Source organism: Scyliorhinus canicula, chromosome 19, assembly GCF_902713615.1.
Source record: "Scyliorhinus canicula chromosome 19, sScyCan1.1, whole genome shotgun sequence".
NCBI classification, from domain to species: domain Eukaryota; kingdom Metazoa; phylum Chordata; class Chondrichthyes; order Carcharhiniformes; family Scyliorhinidae; genus Scyliorhinus; species Scyliorhinus canicula.
This window is the reverse complement of record NC_052164.1, coordinates 32,535,916-32,549,596: the sequence shown is the minus strand read 5'-3', so window position 1 is coordinate 32,549,596 and position 13,681 is coordinate 32,535,916. Positions and strand designations below refer to the sequence as shown.

The 13,681-nt window shown below is 39.7% G+C and overlaps 1 protein-coding gene across 1 annotated transcript in view; it reads right to left on the bottom strand.

Moving 5' to 3' along the window:
- Nucleotides 1-324: 324 nt before the first annotated feature.
- slc35b1 (solute carrier family 35 member B1) overlaps nt 325-13,681 on the bottom strand; it is a 38,642-nt gene continuing 25,285 nt past the window's right edge. The window contains exons 6-9 of the mRNA XM_038778836.1: nt 11,758-11,884; nt 3,586-3,692; nt 3,264-3,417; nt 325-1,660 (exon numbers count right to left, since the gene is read on the bottom strand). Coding sequence (XP_038634764.1) covers nt 1,602-1,660; nt 3,264-3,417; nt 3,586-3,692; nt 11,758-11,884 — 447 coding nt within the window. The 3' untranslated portion in view covers nt 325-1,601. The remainder of the gene's footprint in view (nt 1,661-3,263; nt 3,418-3,585; nt 3,693-11,757; nt 11,885-13,681) is intronic.

Here is a 13,681-nt window from a genome sequence, read left to right as displayed (position 1 = left end):
CAATGGTTCAGCTCCTCCGAGTTTGATTAATCATCATTTTAAAATAAATTTTGAGTACCCAATTTTTTTTCCAATTAAGGGGTAATTTAATGTGGCCAATCCACCTAACCTGCACATCTTTTGGGTTGTGGGGGTGAAACTCACGCAGACATGGGGAGAATGTGCAAACTCCTCACAGACAGTGACCCAGGGGAACCCGGGTCCTCAGCGTCGTAGGCAGCAATGCTAATCACTGTGCCACCGTGCTGTCCTGGTTAATCATGTTCAATGGTGCGCACAATAATCCCAAGGGCTATAAAAATGTACAAAATATATTACAATGAAGACATTATTTAAAGCTTTTATTTTGAAAATAGATGATGATTTGTTTTTTTGTTGGAAAACTTCCACAACTGGCAAAATGTCATACTGTGAACCATGTGAGACAATAGGCGAAGAACAGATGGCTCACTGACAAGGACCATCCAGAATAAAATATAATAAAATCAGATTGTGGTGGGTTAGCTTCCCAACATGTAATAAGCCATTTCTTCCTTCCTCCTAAATCATTACTGAAGATCACTTTGCACACAATAGTTAAATGTAAATCAAGATGGCATTAAATTAAGCTGTGCTCAATTTCACACAGACAACAGCGACATCGGGCAGTAGCAAATAGGATTTGCTAACTATTCTCACTTCAAAGTGCAGGATTTAGCGTTAAAAATAATCTCTACTTTTAAGGATTTTTTAACATGAATTGGTTCTTAATTATTACTCCTTATTACATTTTGGGAGGGTTTTTCTTTTTAAAAACAATTAAAAAACGTCGGTATTAAAAATAGAACATGCTGGAAAGACTCAGGTCAGGTCGCTGACTTTTGAACATTATCTGTTTCTCTCCGTGCAAAATGTTGCCAGACTGGCTGAGTATTTCCAGCACTTTCAGCTTTCATTTCAGATTTCCAGCATCTGAATTATCTTGCTTTTTTTAGGCTTGAGGAGGACTAAAGTAAACACTTTATGGTGTTTTAAACTAGGTCATGTAGACTAACAATCAAATAATGAAACTTTAAGCTATGAACTATGAGTATATAATCATAACAGTATCCAGATTGTACAGAACCACTGATCTTTTTTATGGCACTACAGGCCACGTGATTTAAAAACCTGAGGACAGGAGGCTTCCAAAACATTTCATAAGACAAATGCGATAGTAAGATGATTGAGAAGGCACTACACAGACACACACAATACAATCAAATTATCAAGAACAATTTTATCTTTCAGAAATTCAGGATTGTTACACACTATTTGCCAAATTTTGAGAAACATTATCAATTCTAGAACTTTATTGATAGCATTTACAAGTCACGCTTGATGCGAGGCATTACCTAACAAACATGTCCATGATAATAAGTTAAGTATTGCACAAAGTGTAAGTGTAAACCCTTAAAGTACTCACATGGATACACAGAAATCTTGGAAACGAATACTTTAAAAAAAAAAGTGAACCATTCCAACATTTAAATGATGTAACAGCCTTAGCAAAGAATTTAAACATCAATTGATCAAGTTCAGACAGCATTATTGGTGATGAAAATATTCTGATTATATTGACTTCAGTGTTTAGTGATGGTTTTCTTAGTTGTCTTTCCAAATTTGGCATCTAAACCAAGCCCTGGAGAGAATAATGGAAAATAAAAACAACTTTAGTGAGATTTGTGAAAAAAAATGCTCTTGCTATTGCAGGTTCAATGTAAGGCATTTCAAACTAGATTCTCCTAATCTTAAACCAATTTGGCAACCGGAAAGAAACAATTACTATTTTTACCTATGGATTCAGTGGATTGAATGAGCATGAGGTTGCAGGAATTTCCAAAACAGACAAGCAAATGACTTGTTCATTCATTTGCATGACATGAGGTTAAAGATTTAGAAATGTGATTAAGCAGTACTCATTTTACATAAATAGGAACAGATATTCTTTTTTTTTTTTTATAAATGTTTTTATTCAGTTTTCGTATTTTATATTGAACAAATTACAAATTGTTAGGAGAGAGAAACAAAAAAAAAAAACAAACAAAAACAAACACGCAAAAATTAACATACATATTTACAGGTAAGCATCTTCGTAGTAGTAACTGCGCCCCCCCCCCCCCCCCCTCAACATGTTTATTTAGCTTGGTTTTGGGCCTTAGCTAGCCATCGAACCCCCGTAACGAACCTGTAGCCCCCCCCCCCCTCCCGCTACCTTCCCCCGACTATTCTTCCTCTTGTACATTGGCCACAAATAGGTCCCGGAACAGTTGCATGAATGGCTCCCACGTTCTGTGGAAGCCGTCGTCCGACCCTCGGATGGCAAATTTGATTTTCTCCATTTGGAGAGATTCCGAGAGGTCGGACAGCCAGTCCGCAGCTTTGGGCGGTGCTGCTGACCGCCAGCCAAACAGGATTCTACGGCGGGCGATCAGGGAGGCAAAGGCAAGGGCATCCGCCCTCCTCCCCAGGAATAGATCTGGCTGTTCTGAAACCCCGAAGACCGCCACTATCGGGCATGGCTCCACCCTCACTCCCACCACTTTGGACATTACCTCGAAGAAGGCTGTCCAGTACTCCACGAGTCTGGGGCAAGACCAGAACATGTGGGCGTGGTTGGCCGGGCCTCTTTGGCACCGTTCACATCTGTCTTCCACCTCCGGGAAGAACCTACTCATACGGGTTCTTGTTAAGTGGGCTCTATGTACCACTTTTAGTTGCGTCAGGCTGAGCCTTGCGCACGTGGAGGTGGAGTTGACCCTATGCAGTGCTTCGCTCCAGAGTCCCCACCCGATCTCCATCCCCAGGTCGTCCTCCCATTTCCTCCTTGTTGCGTCCAGTGCGGTGTCGTCCCTATCTACCAGTCGGTCATACATGTCACTACAGTTAGGAACAGATATTCTAAGGTAAAACAGTATTACAGTATAACTCTACAACATCAGAACAAGTGAACACCTTAATCACTGGGGACTTCACTAAAATACAGATGGCGTTAATGAGACATGGACACTGAAGATATTCACACCTATATACAAAAGGTCACCTCCCTTAGGGAGGTGCTTTTCCTTTATAATACAAGGATTCAGCAAAGTAATGACCCAGTCTGTTGGTTGGTATTACAATCTAATTGCCATCGAGTCAAATGCCTGAATTACTGGCACTTAAGCGAACTGCCCTAACTAAATTGGGATTTTAAATTTTCTTATTTTGTAGGCTACTGCTAGGAAAAGGTTTACATCACTCACCTAGGAATACAAAGACAGTGCCTAACCACTGCAAGGAGCTAATTGGATTACCAAAAATAAGCACAGAACCAAGGATAGTAAAGAACTTTCTGGTTGTAGTAATGATCGAACACGTTAAAGGTCCAAAGTGAACAACAGTCATGAAGATAAAACTCTGTAAAAGAAAAAGACATAAAAGTGCTGAATTTCTGTTACTTAAATTCCCATTTATAGCGAGAGGATGAATGCAATAAAGCTTGTCGTTTACAGTTTATTTTAAATGTTAAAAATTTTTTATTTTGCGATCCTTTTGATGTTCCACAGCGATACAAATAATACTGACCTGGCCTAGAGCACTAGTTAAACTGAACAGAAGTATCTTGTAGAGAATGCTGGAGTGGCGCTCAGTGAAATTCAGAAATTCCCAGAATTCTCCAGTACCCAGGACACCTAAAAGAAAAGCAGGAATTGTTAATGGAATGAGGACTCATTTGAAATTTCAAGTAATGCATAGAAAATGATAGGTAAAACAGTACTGCATGAACAGCTGAGATACACAATTTACACATAATGTACCGAAACACATTTTCGATAGCATGGGAGAGGAATTAGGATTCCTTGGTGCACAAATGAAAAAGAATAGAAAGCTCCATTTATTTTTTTTCACATGCAATTTCTTTTCAACAAATTAACTCTGGATGAAAATAGGCAGCAGCAAAATAGGCTTTTAAAGACTGATCGATTTAAAAGAAAAATCTCTCTAATTTGCTTCACATTTTAAACTCATAATCTGAACCAATTCTCAAGAATAAATGTATCAAAATAATAGGCCTTTTTTAGTACAAATAATATTTTTTTAAAATTCCAAGCAGTAAATCTGTAGTTCTTCGAGGAGCCAGATCCCTTTCACCACATTGCAATCCGAATGTCCAATTCCTATCTCAATTTGCACGCTGAGACATTGCCTGCCTGAAGATTCTTTCCTGATTTCCTTATATCCGGAGCCACTTTAATTACCTCGAGCATTTTTCAGATTTAATAAAATTCAGATTTTTTTCTAAGTTGGCAAAACATAAAATATTCATGTACAAGGCAGCAAAGCACCAGAGCTCAGTCTGAACAGAAAATGACATTGACGCCAACCAAGACAAACAGACTCGGTGCTGAAGGAAGTACTTTTTCACACAATTTATATAACACACAAAAGCTTTGCTCCAGAAAAATCATGCCAGACTACCTTTCATGGATCAAGATACCATGAAAATCCGGCACTAACCTTATCATGTACGGTAATTAGCTATCGAAGTTAGAGTAATCATCCCACATTGAACAGCAAAAAGTGACAGAAAGAAAGCTATTCTATAGGGTTGGGAATAGGCCAAATATACTGGCATCAATTCTGAGAAAAGGACGTGCTCTAGGGGGATCTTACTGACAGATGCCACTGGATTGCATGTGGGAAATAGGACATTTTCTGTGAACTAATGTTGGAGCCCCTCAGTTGCTCTAAATTTATTCAGATAAAAAGCTGTCACACTAAAATAGAACATGCTTCATCTCTGAAGTGTTTACTGCTGGGTCTACTTCCATTCAACACAAGATGTACACTCATCGGTTCGCAAACATAATCAGTCCTGTTTGATGGAATGTATTCACCACATAAATTGAACTATTCCATGATAAAGAAAAAAGCCATTAGCAATCAGAACATGTATTCTACATTTCACATGCCACTGTGATTCATAACTTTCATCACCAACTCCTCCAACAGAAGAAACATTGACACATTTCAGAATGCAACATTTGCTGCCATTTGGTTTGAGGTCATCACACTTTTGATTCCAGCAAGTTGGCCAAGAAAAAAAATTAATGGAGCTTTCTATTTTTTTCCATTTGTGCACCAAGGGTGCCATTAATTCTAATTTTGCTTCCTAGCTATCCAAAATGTATATAGGTAAATTATGTGTAATTCGCGTATCTGCAAACTCTCTCTCTCCGCCCCCCCCCGCCCCCGGTCTAAATCCACATCTCATTTAATAAATGTACCCAGTCAAATCATGTAGGAATACTGCTCTAGTGGAATCGATAACAAATGTAGTCAGGGTTAAATAAATGTTAGGCATGGAATAATTGCTTTCAAAACTACAAAGGTCTGTGACAGCAAATGTCTACAGAAAGATGGCACTATGCTGCAGAGAAATGCCAGAACAACTGTAGAAAAGAATTTCTCCGCCAGTATTTTACAAATTCTAGATTCCTTTTCCACATGTCACAAATACTACAAATGTTTATCTTAAGTACCATTAAGTCCATGTACACAACAGAAAGAAAAAAAGATAAATTTACATTTATATAGTACCCTACACAACCTCCAAGCATCCCAAAGAACTTTACAGCTAATGCATTACTTTTTGCAGCACAGTCAATATTATAATTTAGGAAGTTCTATAGCCAATTTGGGCCCAGGAAGGGTCCAAAAACATCAATGAGAAAAATTACCAGATCATTGTTAAGTGATGTTGGTTGAGAGATACAATATTGGCCAGGAAACCCACAAACACCCCTATTTATTGTTCAGGAAACCGAAGAGCACCTGCTCTTCTTGGAATGGTGCTATGAGACTTTCTATACTGCAGGATTGACATGGCTTCAGTTTAATATCTCACCCACAATACAGTGCCTCAAATAGTTCAGCACTCACTCAGTACAGCACCCTGGAGCTTGCCTCAGCTCCCAAATCAGTACCCGAACAAGCGCCGGAATGTGGCGACTGGGGCCTTTTCACTGTAACTTCATTGTAGTGTTAATCTAAGGCTACTTGTGACAATAAAGATTATTATTATTATGCATGCAGACATTTGAGCAAAGTTAATACATTAGCATAGTGCAATTCATCTGGCCTTTTAACAACAAGTCAAGTGCATTACTTGCCCTGGCAGAAATTATTTGGATTCAAATGTCAAGCTAAGCCATTATAATAAACGTAATTACAACTCAGATGCCTTTACTTGAGCACACTCTTGTGGATTAGAAGAGCATGTGTTAACAAATGTGTAATGTATCGAAAAGATGCTGCCAAACAGAATTAATCTCTCAGGGTGCAAAACATTTTGTTGAGAATATAATACAATTAATTTAAAAACAAAACTATACAGGTTCCATTAACTTGAGATTCTGACAATTATAGTCGAAAATCACGACATAAATTTAAGCCATCACATTTTCTAACATACCATTTTCTATTTCCCCGCCAAAATTTACAATTCCAAAAACTCACTGATAATGTTAGCTATTAATCTTGAAATTATTTATAGCAGCCAGTACACTCCAACTTTTGCAATGAGGTCTCCTATGTATATTGGCATGAAGCAAACTCATGTGGGAGATATGTCCTAATCTGACTTCAGCCTGCACAAAAACCCAAATGTACAAGACCATCCTTAGAAGCTGGTATCTCACCACTTGATACATGCCGAGAGTAGCATAATCCCAGCTCAAAGCAAAACTCATTTATAAATGACAGATAGAAATAATGCTGCAAATGTCACTCCATTCTTTTCCCTCAATGCTAAAAATAGCCATTAAGAAGGCAGAGATTTGCACAAGCATCCAAGCTCACAAATATAGCAATCTTTATGTAAAACCAGTAGCTGCAGTACAAGATATATCATGAAGTAAGTGTTGAAAAAGTTTTCTATCACAGGTTTAATAAATCCTAAAATTATATTGGATGCGCGGCACAGAAACAGGCAACTCGGCCCAACCAGTCCATGCCAGCATTTATGCTGCCTTGAGCCTCCTCTGGTCTTTTTTCATCTAAATCTATCATCGCAACAACTCCCCATTCCCTTCATCCTCATAATCCTGACAAGCTTTCCCTTGAAAATCTATACTATTCGCTTCAACCACTCACTGGGTGGCACAGTAGCACAGTGGTTAGCACTGTTGCTTCACAGCGCCAGGGTCCCAGGTTCGTTTCCCTCTTGGGTCACTGTCTGTGTGGAGTCTACACGCTCTCCTGGTGTCTGCGTGGGTTTCCTCCGGGTGCTCTGGTTTCTTCTGACAAGTCCCGAAAGACGTGCTATTGGGTGAATTGGACTTTCTGAATTCTCCCTCTGTGTATCTGAGCAGGTGCTGAAATGTGGCGATTAGGGGATTTTCACAGTAATTTCATTGCAGTGTTCATGTAAGCCTACTTGTGACAATAATAAAGATTATTAAGTGCCACATTCTCACAAGTTTTTGCGTAAAGTAGTATCTTCTGAATTCCTAGTTGGATTTCTTGGCAACTACCTTACATTGATGGCTTTAATTTGTGCTCTGCCCCACAAGAGGAAACATTCTCCGTATCCACTTTGTTAGGTCACTCTTCAGCCTTTTTACAAGATAAAAGAGACCTAAGTCTGTCATTCTTTCTCCGATATATATACACCCACATTTTTCTAGTATCACCTTTCTAAATCTTCTCTGCAGCTTCTCCAGTGCATCTAAATCCTTTTTAGAGTACTCAGTGTAGCCCTGCTTGCCATAGTCTAGCCAAGGTTCTTTCCCTATTTTTCAACTCTGTCTCTCTACAAATAAACCATAGTGCTTGGTTTGCTTTCTGCATGGCCTTGTTAACTGGTGGCTTAATTTTTAGCAATTAGAACATAGAACATAGAACAGTACAGCACAGAACAGGCCCTTCGGCCCTCGATGTTGTGCCGAGCAATGATCACCCTACCCAATTGATGTACTTACACTTAGAGATTCCTTTCTTCCTCTACCCCGCCTTGACTTGTACCTTCCAAGTGACTTCCCTATTCATCCCCACAATTGTGTCATCTGCAAATTTAAAAATTGTGTTTTTGATTCCAAAGTCCAAATCATTAATATTAATATCAGTCCCAGCACTGATCCTTGTAGAGCACTACAATAAATTGTTTACCACAGTGAATAGCTACGCTTACTCCCATGCTCTGCTTGATGTCTTGAAGCCAGCTAGCAATCATGCTGCCACTTGTCCCGACTCCATATTCTATGACCTAAGTTTATCAAAGAACCCCTTATCAAAGGCCTTTGTGCATCTGGATAAATTAAAAATACTGTATTACCATTGTCGACCCTCTCTGTTACTTCTTCAAGAAATTACGCAAGTTTGGTCAAACAAGGTTTTCCCTTTTAGGGGTGGTAAGGTGGCGCAGTGGTTAGCACTGCTGCCTCATGTCTCCGAGGACCTACATTCAATCCCAGCGCCGGGTCACTGTCTGTGTGGAGTTTGCACATTCTCCCCGTGTCTTCTTGGGTGTCGCCCACAATCCAAAGATATGCAGGGTAGGTGGATTGGCCACACTAAATTGCTCCATAATTGGGCAAATTGTTTTCAAAACAAGGTATACTTTTTGAAATCAAAGCTGAATATTCATTATTTTATTGTTTTGTTTCTAGATATTTAGGGGCAGCACAGTGGCTAGCAATTTGTCTCACATTGTCAGGGACCTGGGCTCGATTACGATCTCGGGAGACTGTGTGGAGCTTGTACATTCTCTCCTTGTCTGCAGGGGTTTTCACCCCCAATGCAAAGATGTGCATGTTAGATGGATTGGCCATGCTAAATTTTCCCTTAGTGTCCAAACGTTAGTTGGGGTACGGGGATAGGATGGGGGGGGGGGGGGGGGGGGGGGGGGGGGGGGGGGTTTAGCCTGGATGCTCTATCAGGAGGGTCTGTGGAGACCTGATGGGCTAAATGCACTGTAGGGATTCTATGATATTCTTTGATTCTCTTTAAGAGGAATTTGATTTTCTTTCCTACTGCTGATGTTAAGCTGAATGGTCTATAATTCCATGGACAATTTCTAGCCTGATTCTTTAATATGGCATTACATTGGTTACCCACCAGTCCTCTGGCGCTACACCTTTTTCTAACAAATTATTGAATGTGTAATGATGTCTCTACCATCTTTCCCTTGGATTCTTTTAAACTGCAGAAGTTTATCCTTTTTGAGTAATTTAGTCAATACAGTGTTTTTGTTTTAAGTGCACTTATCTCTTTACTCATCTCATCATCCAATGTCATATCCATCTTGTAGGATTTAAAAATAAATTTAGGGTACCCAATTATTTTTTTCCAATTAAGGGGCAATTTAGCATGGCCAATCCACCTAGTCTGCATATCTTTTCATTGTGGGGGCGAAACCTAAGCAAACACGGGGAAAATGTGCAAACTCCACATAGACAGTGACCCAGAGCCTGGATCGAACCTGGGACCTCGGCGCTGTGAGGCAGCAGGGCTAACCCACTGCGCCACCATGCTGCCCCATCTTGTAGGATTTTGAAAATTTGACTATTGAAAACAAAGGTAGTTTTAAGGAATTTATATTTATAGTGATAAGCAATAGAAATAAGGTGTAGTTTTAAGTGAATTTAATTTAATGTTCCTCTGCCTGGAAGAGTAGAACCTGTAGTTAGATTCACGTTGGACAATGGTGTTTGTCTGTGTGGAGGTTGGTTAAGTTCCAAGTGGGTTTCTATTGTGCTTCGAGAGGGCTGCGGTGTGAAAAGTAAATAAAATACATAAGCATGTGGCCGTTGTATAGCAACTGGAGGTCCTTGTACAGTAAAAGCTTTTAAGTTTTAGTTTAAGTAATTTGAGAGCAGTTGGAGACAGGATCTTGGCAAGTGAACATCTCCCAACTCTGCCAGTAGAAAGACTGGACAGAACTAGAGATGCAAAGAGCAGGCTTCCTAAAGTACAAATTACAGTCCAGATAACCAGGGAATTGAGACAGAAAGAATTTCTTCAGACAACTGAAGTTAAGAGAACAGGGGTCAAGGCATTGGTTCAGAGGAATTCAAGGAAGAGTTTAAAAAAAGTTAATTTGAAAAATGGGCCAAAAACATTGTTAACTTAAACTGACACTTTGTTTAAACAAACCATGTATTGCTTTAATTGATCTGTACTGAGAGGGGAACCTTTATTTTCTCTTATTTGTGGGGCTTGGGTTAAAATATGTTGACAAGAAAATGTGAATTTGGTTATGACTGTGTGGTATCAAAAGGAAAACCTGTCATTTGTTTGTCATGGAATGTAAACTTCTGAGGCAGTAAGAAATAGAGCTGTGTTTTAGTTTACAGACCATACACTAGGTGGGATGACACATGATTTGCAACCTATAGCCAACAGCAGGGGTGAATTTGGACCATCTTTAAAAAAGGGAGGAGGAACAGGAGATTGAGGAATGAAAATTGAGAAATTATAATCCTTGTCGGTACAGCAATACCATGGTTTCTGCGGTATAACTTTTCCGGGCAGAGTTCAATATCACTTCAAAGACAAAGAAGAGGGACAACATATGTGCCGACAACACCAAGAGTTCCTGGGATCTGGAGAGATGAGAAACTTCTATGTTGTCTTCACTGCTTCTTGTTAGGTGTACATAAAGTCTTGCTTAATAAATTCTACTTGATTCATAGACACTAGTTATCCATACCTTGCAAGTTAAGTCCAACTGAGAACCCTAGTATTAGAAATTAAAAATGATGTGCTTAAATTATTTTTAATTAGAAGGATTTTATACCTACAATCCCTAAATATTAAAACCTGTTCTATCTCTCTGGTAAATACCAAAGCAAAATAATAATTTAATAGTCACTTGGTAGTACAGAATTTGAGCACGGCTGAAAACAAATTGCATGCTGTTGAAGCTTTTTATCTTGCACACATCAAGCCAGACGCAAGAATGCCAAATTTCAAAGGGATAAACAATTCATACTTCAAAAGGAAAGAATGCTGATTTGTTGGCAAGTCAACACTCATTGGTCAAGGCACTTCTATGGATTCTATTCAAAACAGGGACATGTCCATTGCAGGCAAAAGGAATATGACCAGGCATTGTGCCTTTTTTGAATAAAAAAGCGTGAGGGACAATAGTTCCCTGGAACATTCTTCATTGCAATGTCTTGTCCGAAGTTGGCTTGTCAAACAATCAGCACCTTTTTGTCATGAAGTATAAATTGTTGCTCCCTTTGAAATTTTTGCATATGTCGTGATGAATACAAGATGAAAAGCTTCAACGTCTCTTTTTTCAGTAATATTCAAAATATATAAGATATTGTTCTAACGTTATCTGTTGCATTATCCGGTAAACCCCTTAATCAAAATGGAGGAAAGAATTTGTGATCTGTAGTTGTTGAACTCAACATTAAGCCAACCAAGCTGTAAAATGCCTAATCAGAAAATGAGGAGCTGAAGAGAGGTGAGGAAAGGAGGGAGTCAAGATAGGGATCATTTTAATGCTGACGAAGCACAGAACAGCACAGTCCAGCCATTTAGTCAACACACCACAATAGATTTAAATTGAAACAATATTTCCCACAGTATTACCAAGGAGATCCATTAGGATAACTGCCTGTCTATCTCGCCCCACACACTTTCCATTTATTACAATTTCTATTCTCTGTGTAGTTTTACTGCAAGATACTTTTTACTTAATGAAACTTATTTTTAAATGACAAGAAAGATTTATAAAATTTTTACCTATTCCCAGGAACAAACTAGACCAAACATTTATATTCAGCATCATCTGGTTTGAACCAGTCTGGAAATTAGCTCTCATGTGATCTTGTGCAACTCCAGTCAATCCGTCCAAGGTCAAGGAGACGAGCTGTAAAAAAATAGAATCAGTGTTTGTCACGCATTCGAGCACAAAGTGATAGGCAAAGGGTAGGTCAGTAACAAATAGCTAGCAGTGTAATTCCTTAGTATTGGAAAATTCTAATCGGAAAGTATGTACACTTTACTAGAGCTGTTGAGTGGACAGAAATGGCAGCTTTTGACTTCGTAAAATTATTTCAACATAGAATATAGAACAGTACAGCACAGCACAGGCCCTTTGGCCCATGATGTTGTTCCGATCATTTATCCTAATCTAAGATTAATCTAAACTACACCCCTTAAATTTACTGCTGTCTATGTGCCTGTCCAAGAGTCGCTTAAATGTCCTTAATGACTTTGACTCCACCACCTCCGCTGGCAGTGCAGTCCACGCACCCACCACTCTCTGTGTAAAGAACCTACTTCTGACATCTCCCCTATACCTTCCTCCAATCACCTTAAAATTACGTCCCCTCGTGACAGCCATTTCTGCCCTGGAGAAAAGTCTCTGGCTATCCACTCTATCCTTGCCTCTCATCACCTTGTACAGCTCTATCACCTTGTACAGCTCTATCTTCCTTCTTCGCTCCAGTGAGAAAAGCCCCAGCTCCCTCAACCTTTCTTCATAAGACATGCCCTCCAGTCCAGATAGCATTCTGGTAAATCTCCTCTGCACACTCTCCAAAGCATCCACACCCTTCCTATAATGAGGCGACCAGAACTGGACACAATATTCCAAGTGTGATCTAACCAGGGTATAAAGCTGCAGCAAAACCTCCCAGCTCTTAAACTCAATCCCCCTGTTAATTAAAGCCAACACATCTTCTTAACAACCCTGTCAACCTGGGTGGCAACTTTGAGGGATCTATGTGTGTGGACCCACAAGATCCCTCTGTTCCTCCACACTTGCAAGAATCCTGCCTTTTACCCTGTATTCAGCATTCAAATTCGACCTTCTAAAATTAATCACTTCACATTTAACAAGGTTGAACTCCATCTGCCAATTCTTAGCCCAGCTCTGCATCCCGTCAATGTCCTGTTGTAACCTGCAACAGACCTTGATACCATCTACAACTCCACCAACCTTCGTATCATAGGCAAACTTACTAACCCACCCTTCCACTTCCTCATCCAAGTCATTTATAAAAACCCCAAAGAGCAGAGGTCCCAGAACAGATCCTCCGTGACACCACTGATCATCGACCTCCAGAGGGAATACTTTCCATCCACTACCACTTGCGGTCTTCTTTCAGAATTCATCTAATTCTGTATCCAGACAGCCAAATATCCCTGTATCCCATACTCCCTGACATTCTGAATGAGCCTACCATGGGGAAACTTATCAAATGCCTTACTGAAATCCATATGCACCACATCCACTGCCCAACCTTCATCAATGTGTTTTGTCACATCCTCAAAGAATTCAATGAGGCTTGTGAGGCATGACCTGCCCCTCACAAAGCCACACTATCTTTAATCAAATTATGTTTTTCTAAATAATCATAAATCCTATCTCTCAGTATCCTTTCCAGTATTTTGCTCACCACAGAAATAATACTGACTGGTCTGTAATTCTCAGGGATTTCCCTATTCCTTTTCTTGAACAGGGAAACAACATTCGCCTCCCTCCAATCATCCAGTACTACTCCAGTGGAAAGTGAGGACGCAAAGATCATCATCAACGGCGCAGCAATCTCCTCCCCCGCTTCCCGTAGTAACCTTGGGTATATCCCGTCTGGTCCAGGGGACTTATCTATCCTGATGCTTTTCAGAATTTCCAGCACATTCTCCTTCTTAATATCAACCT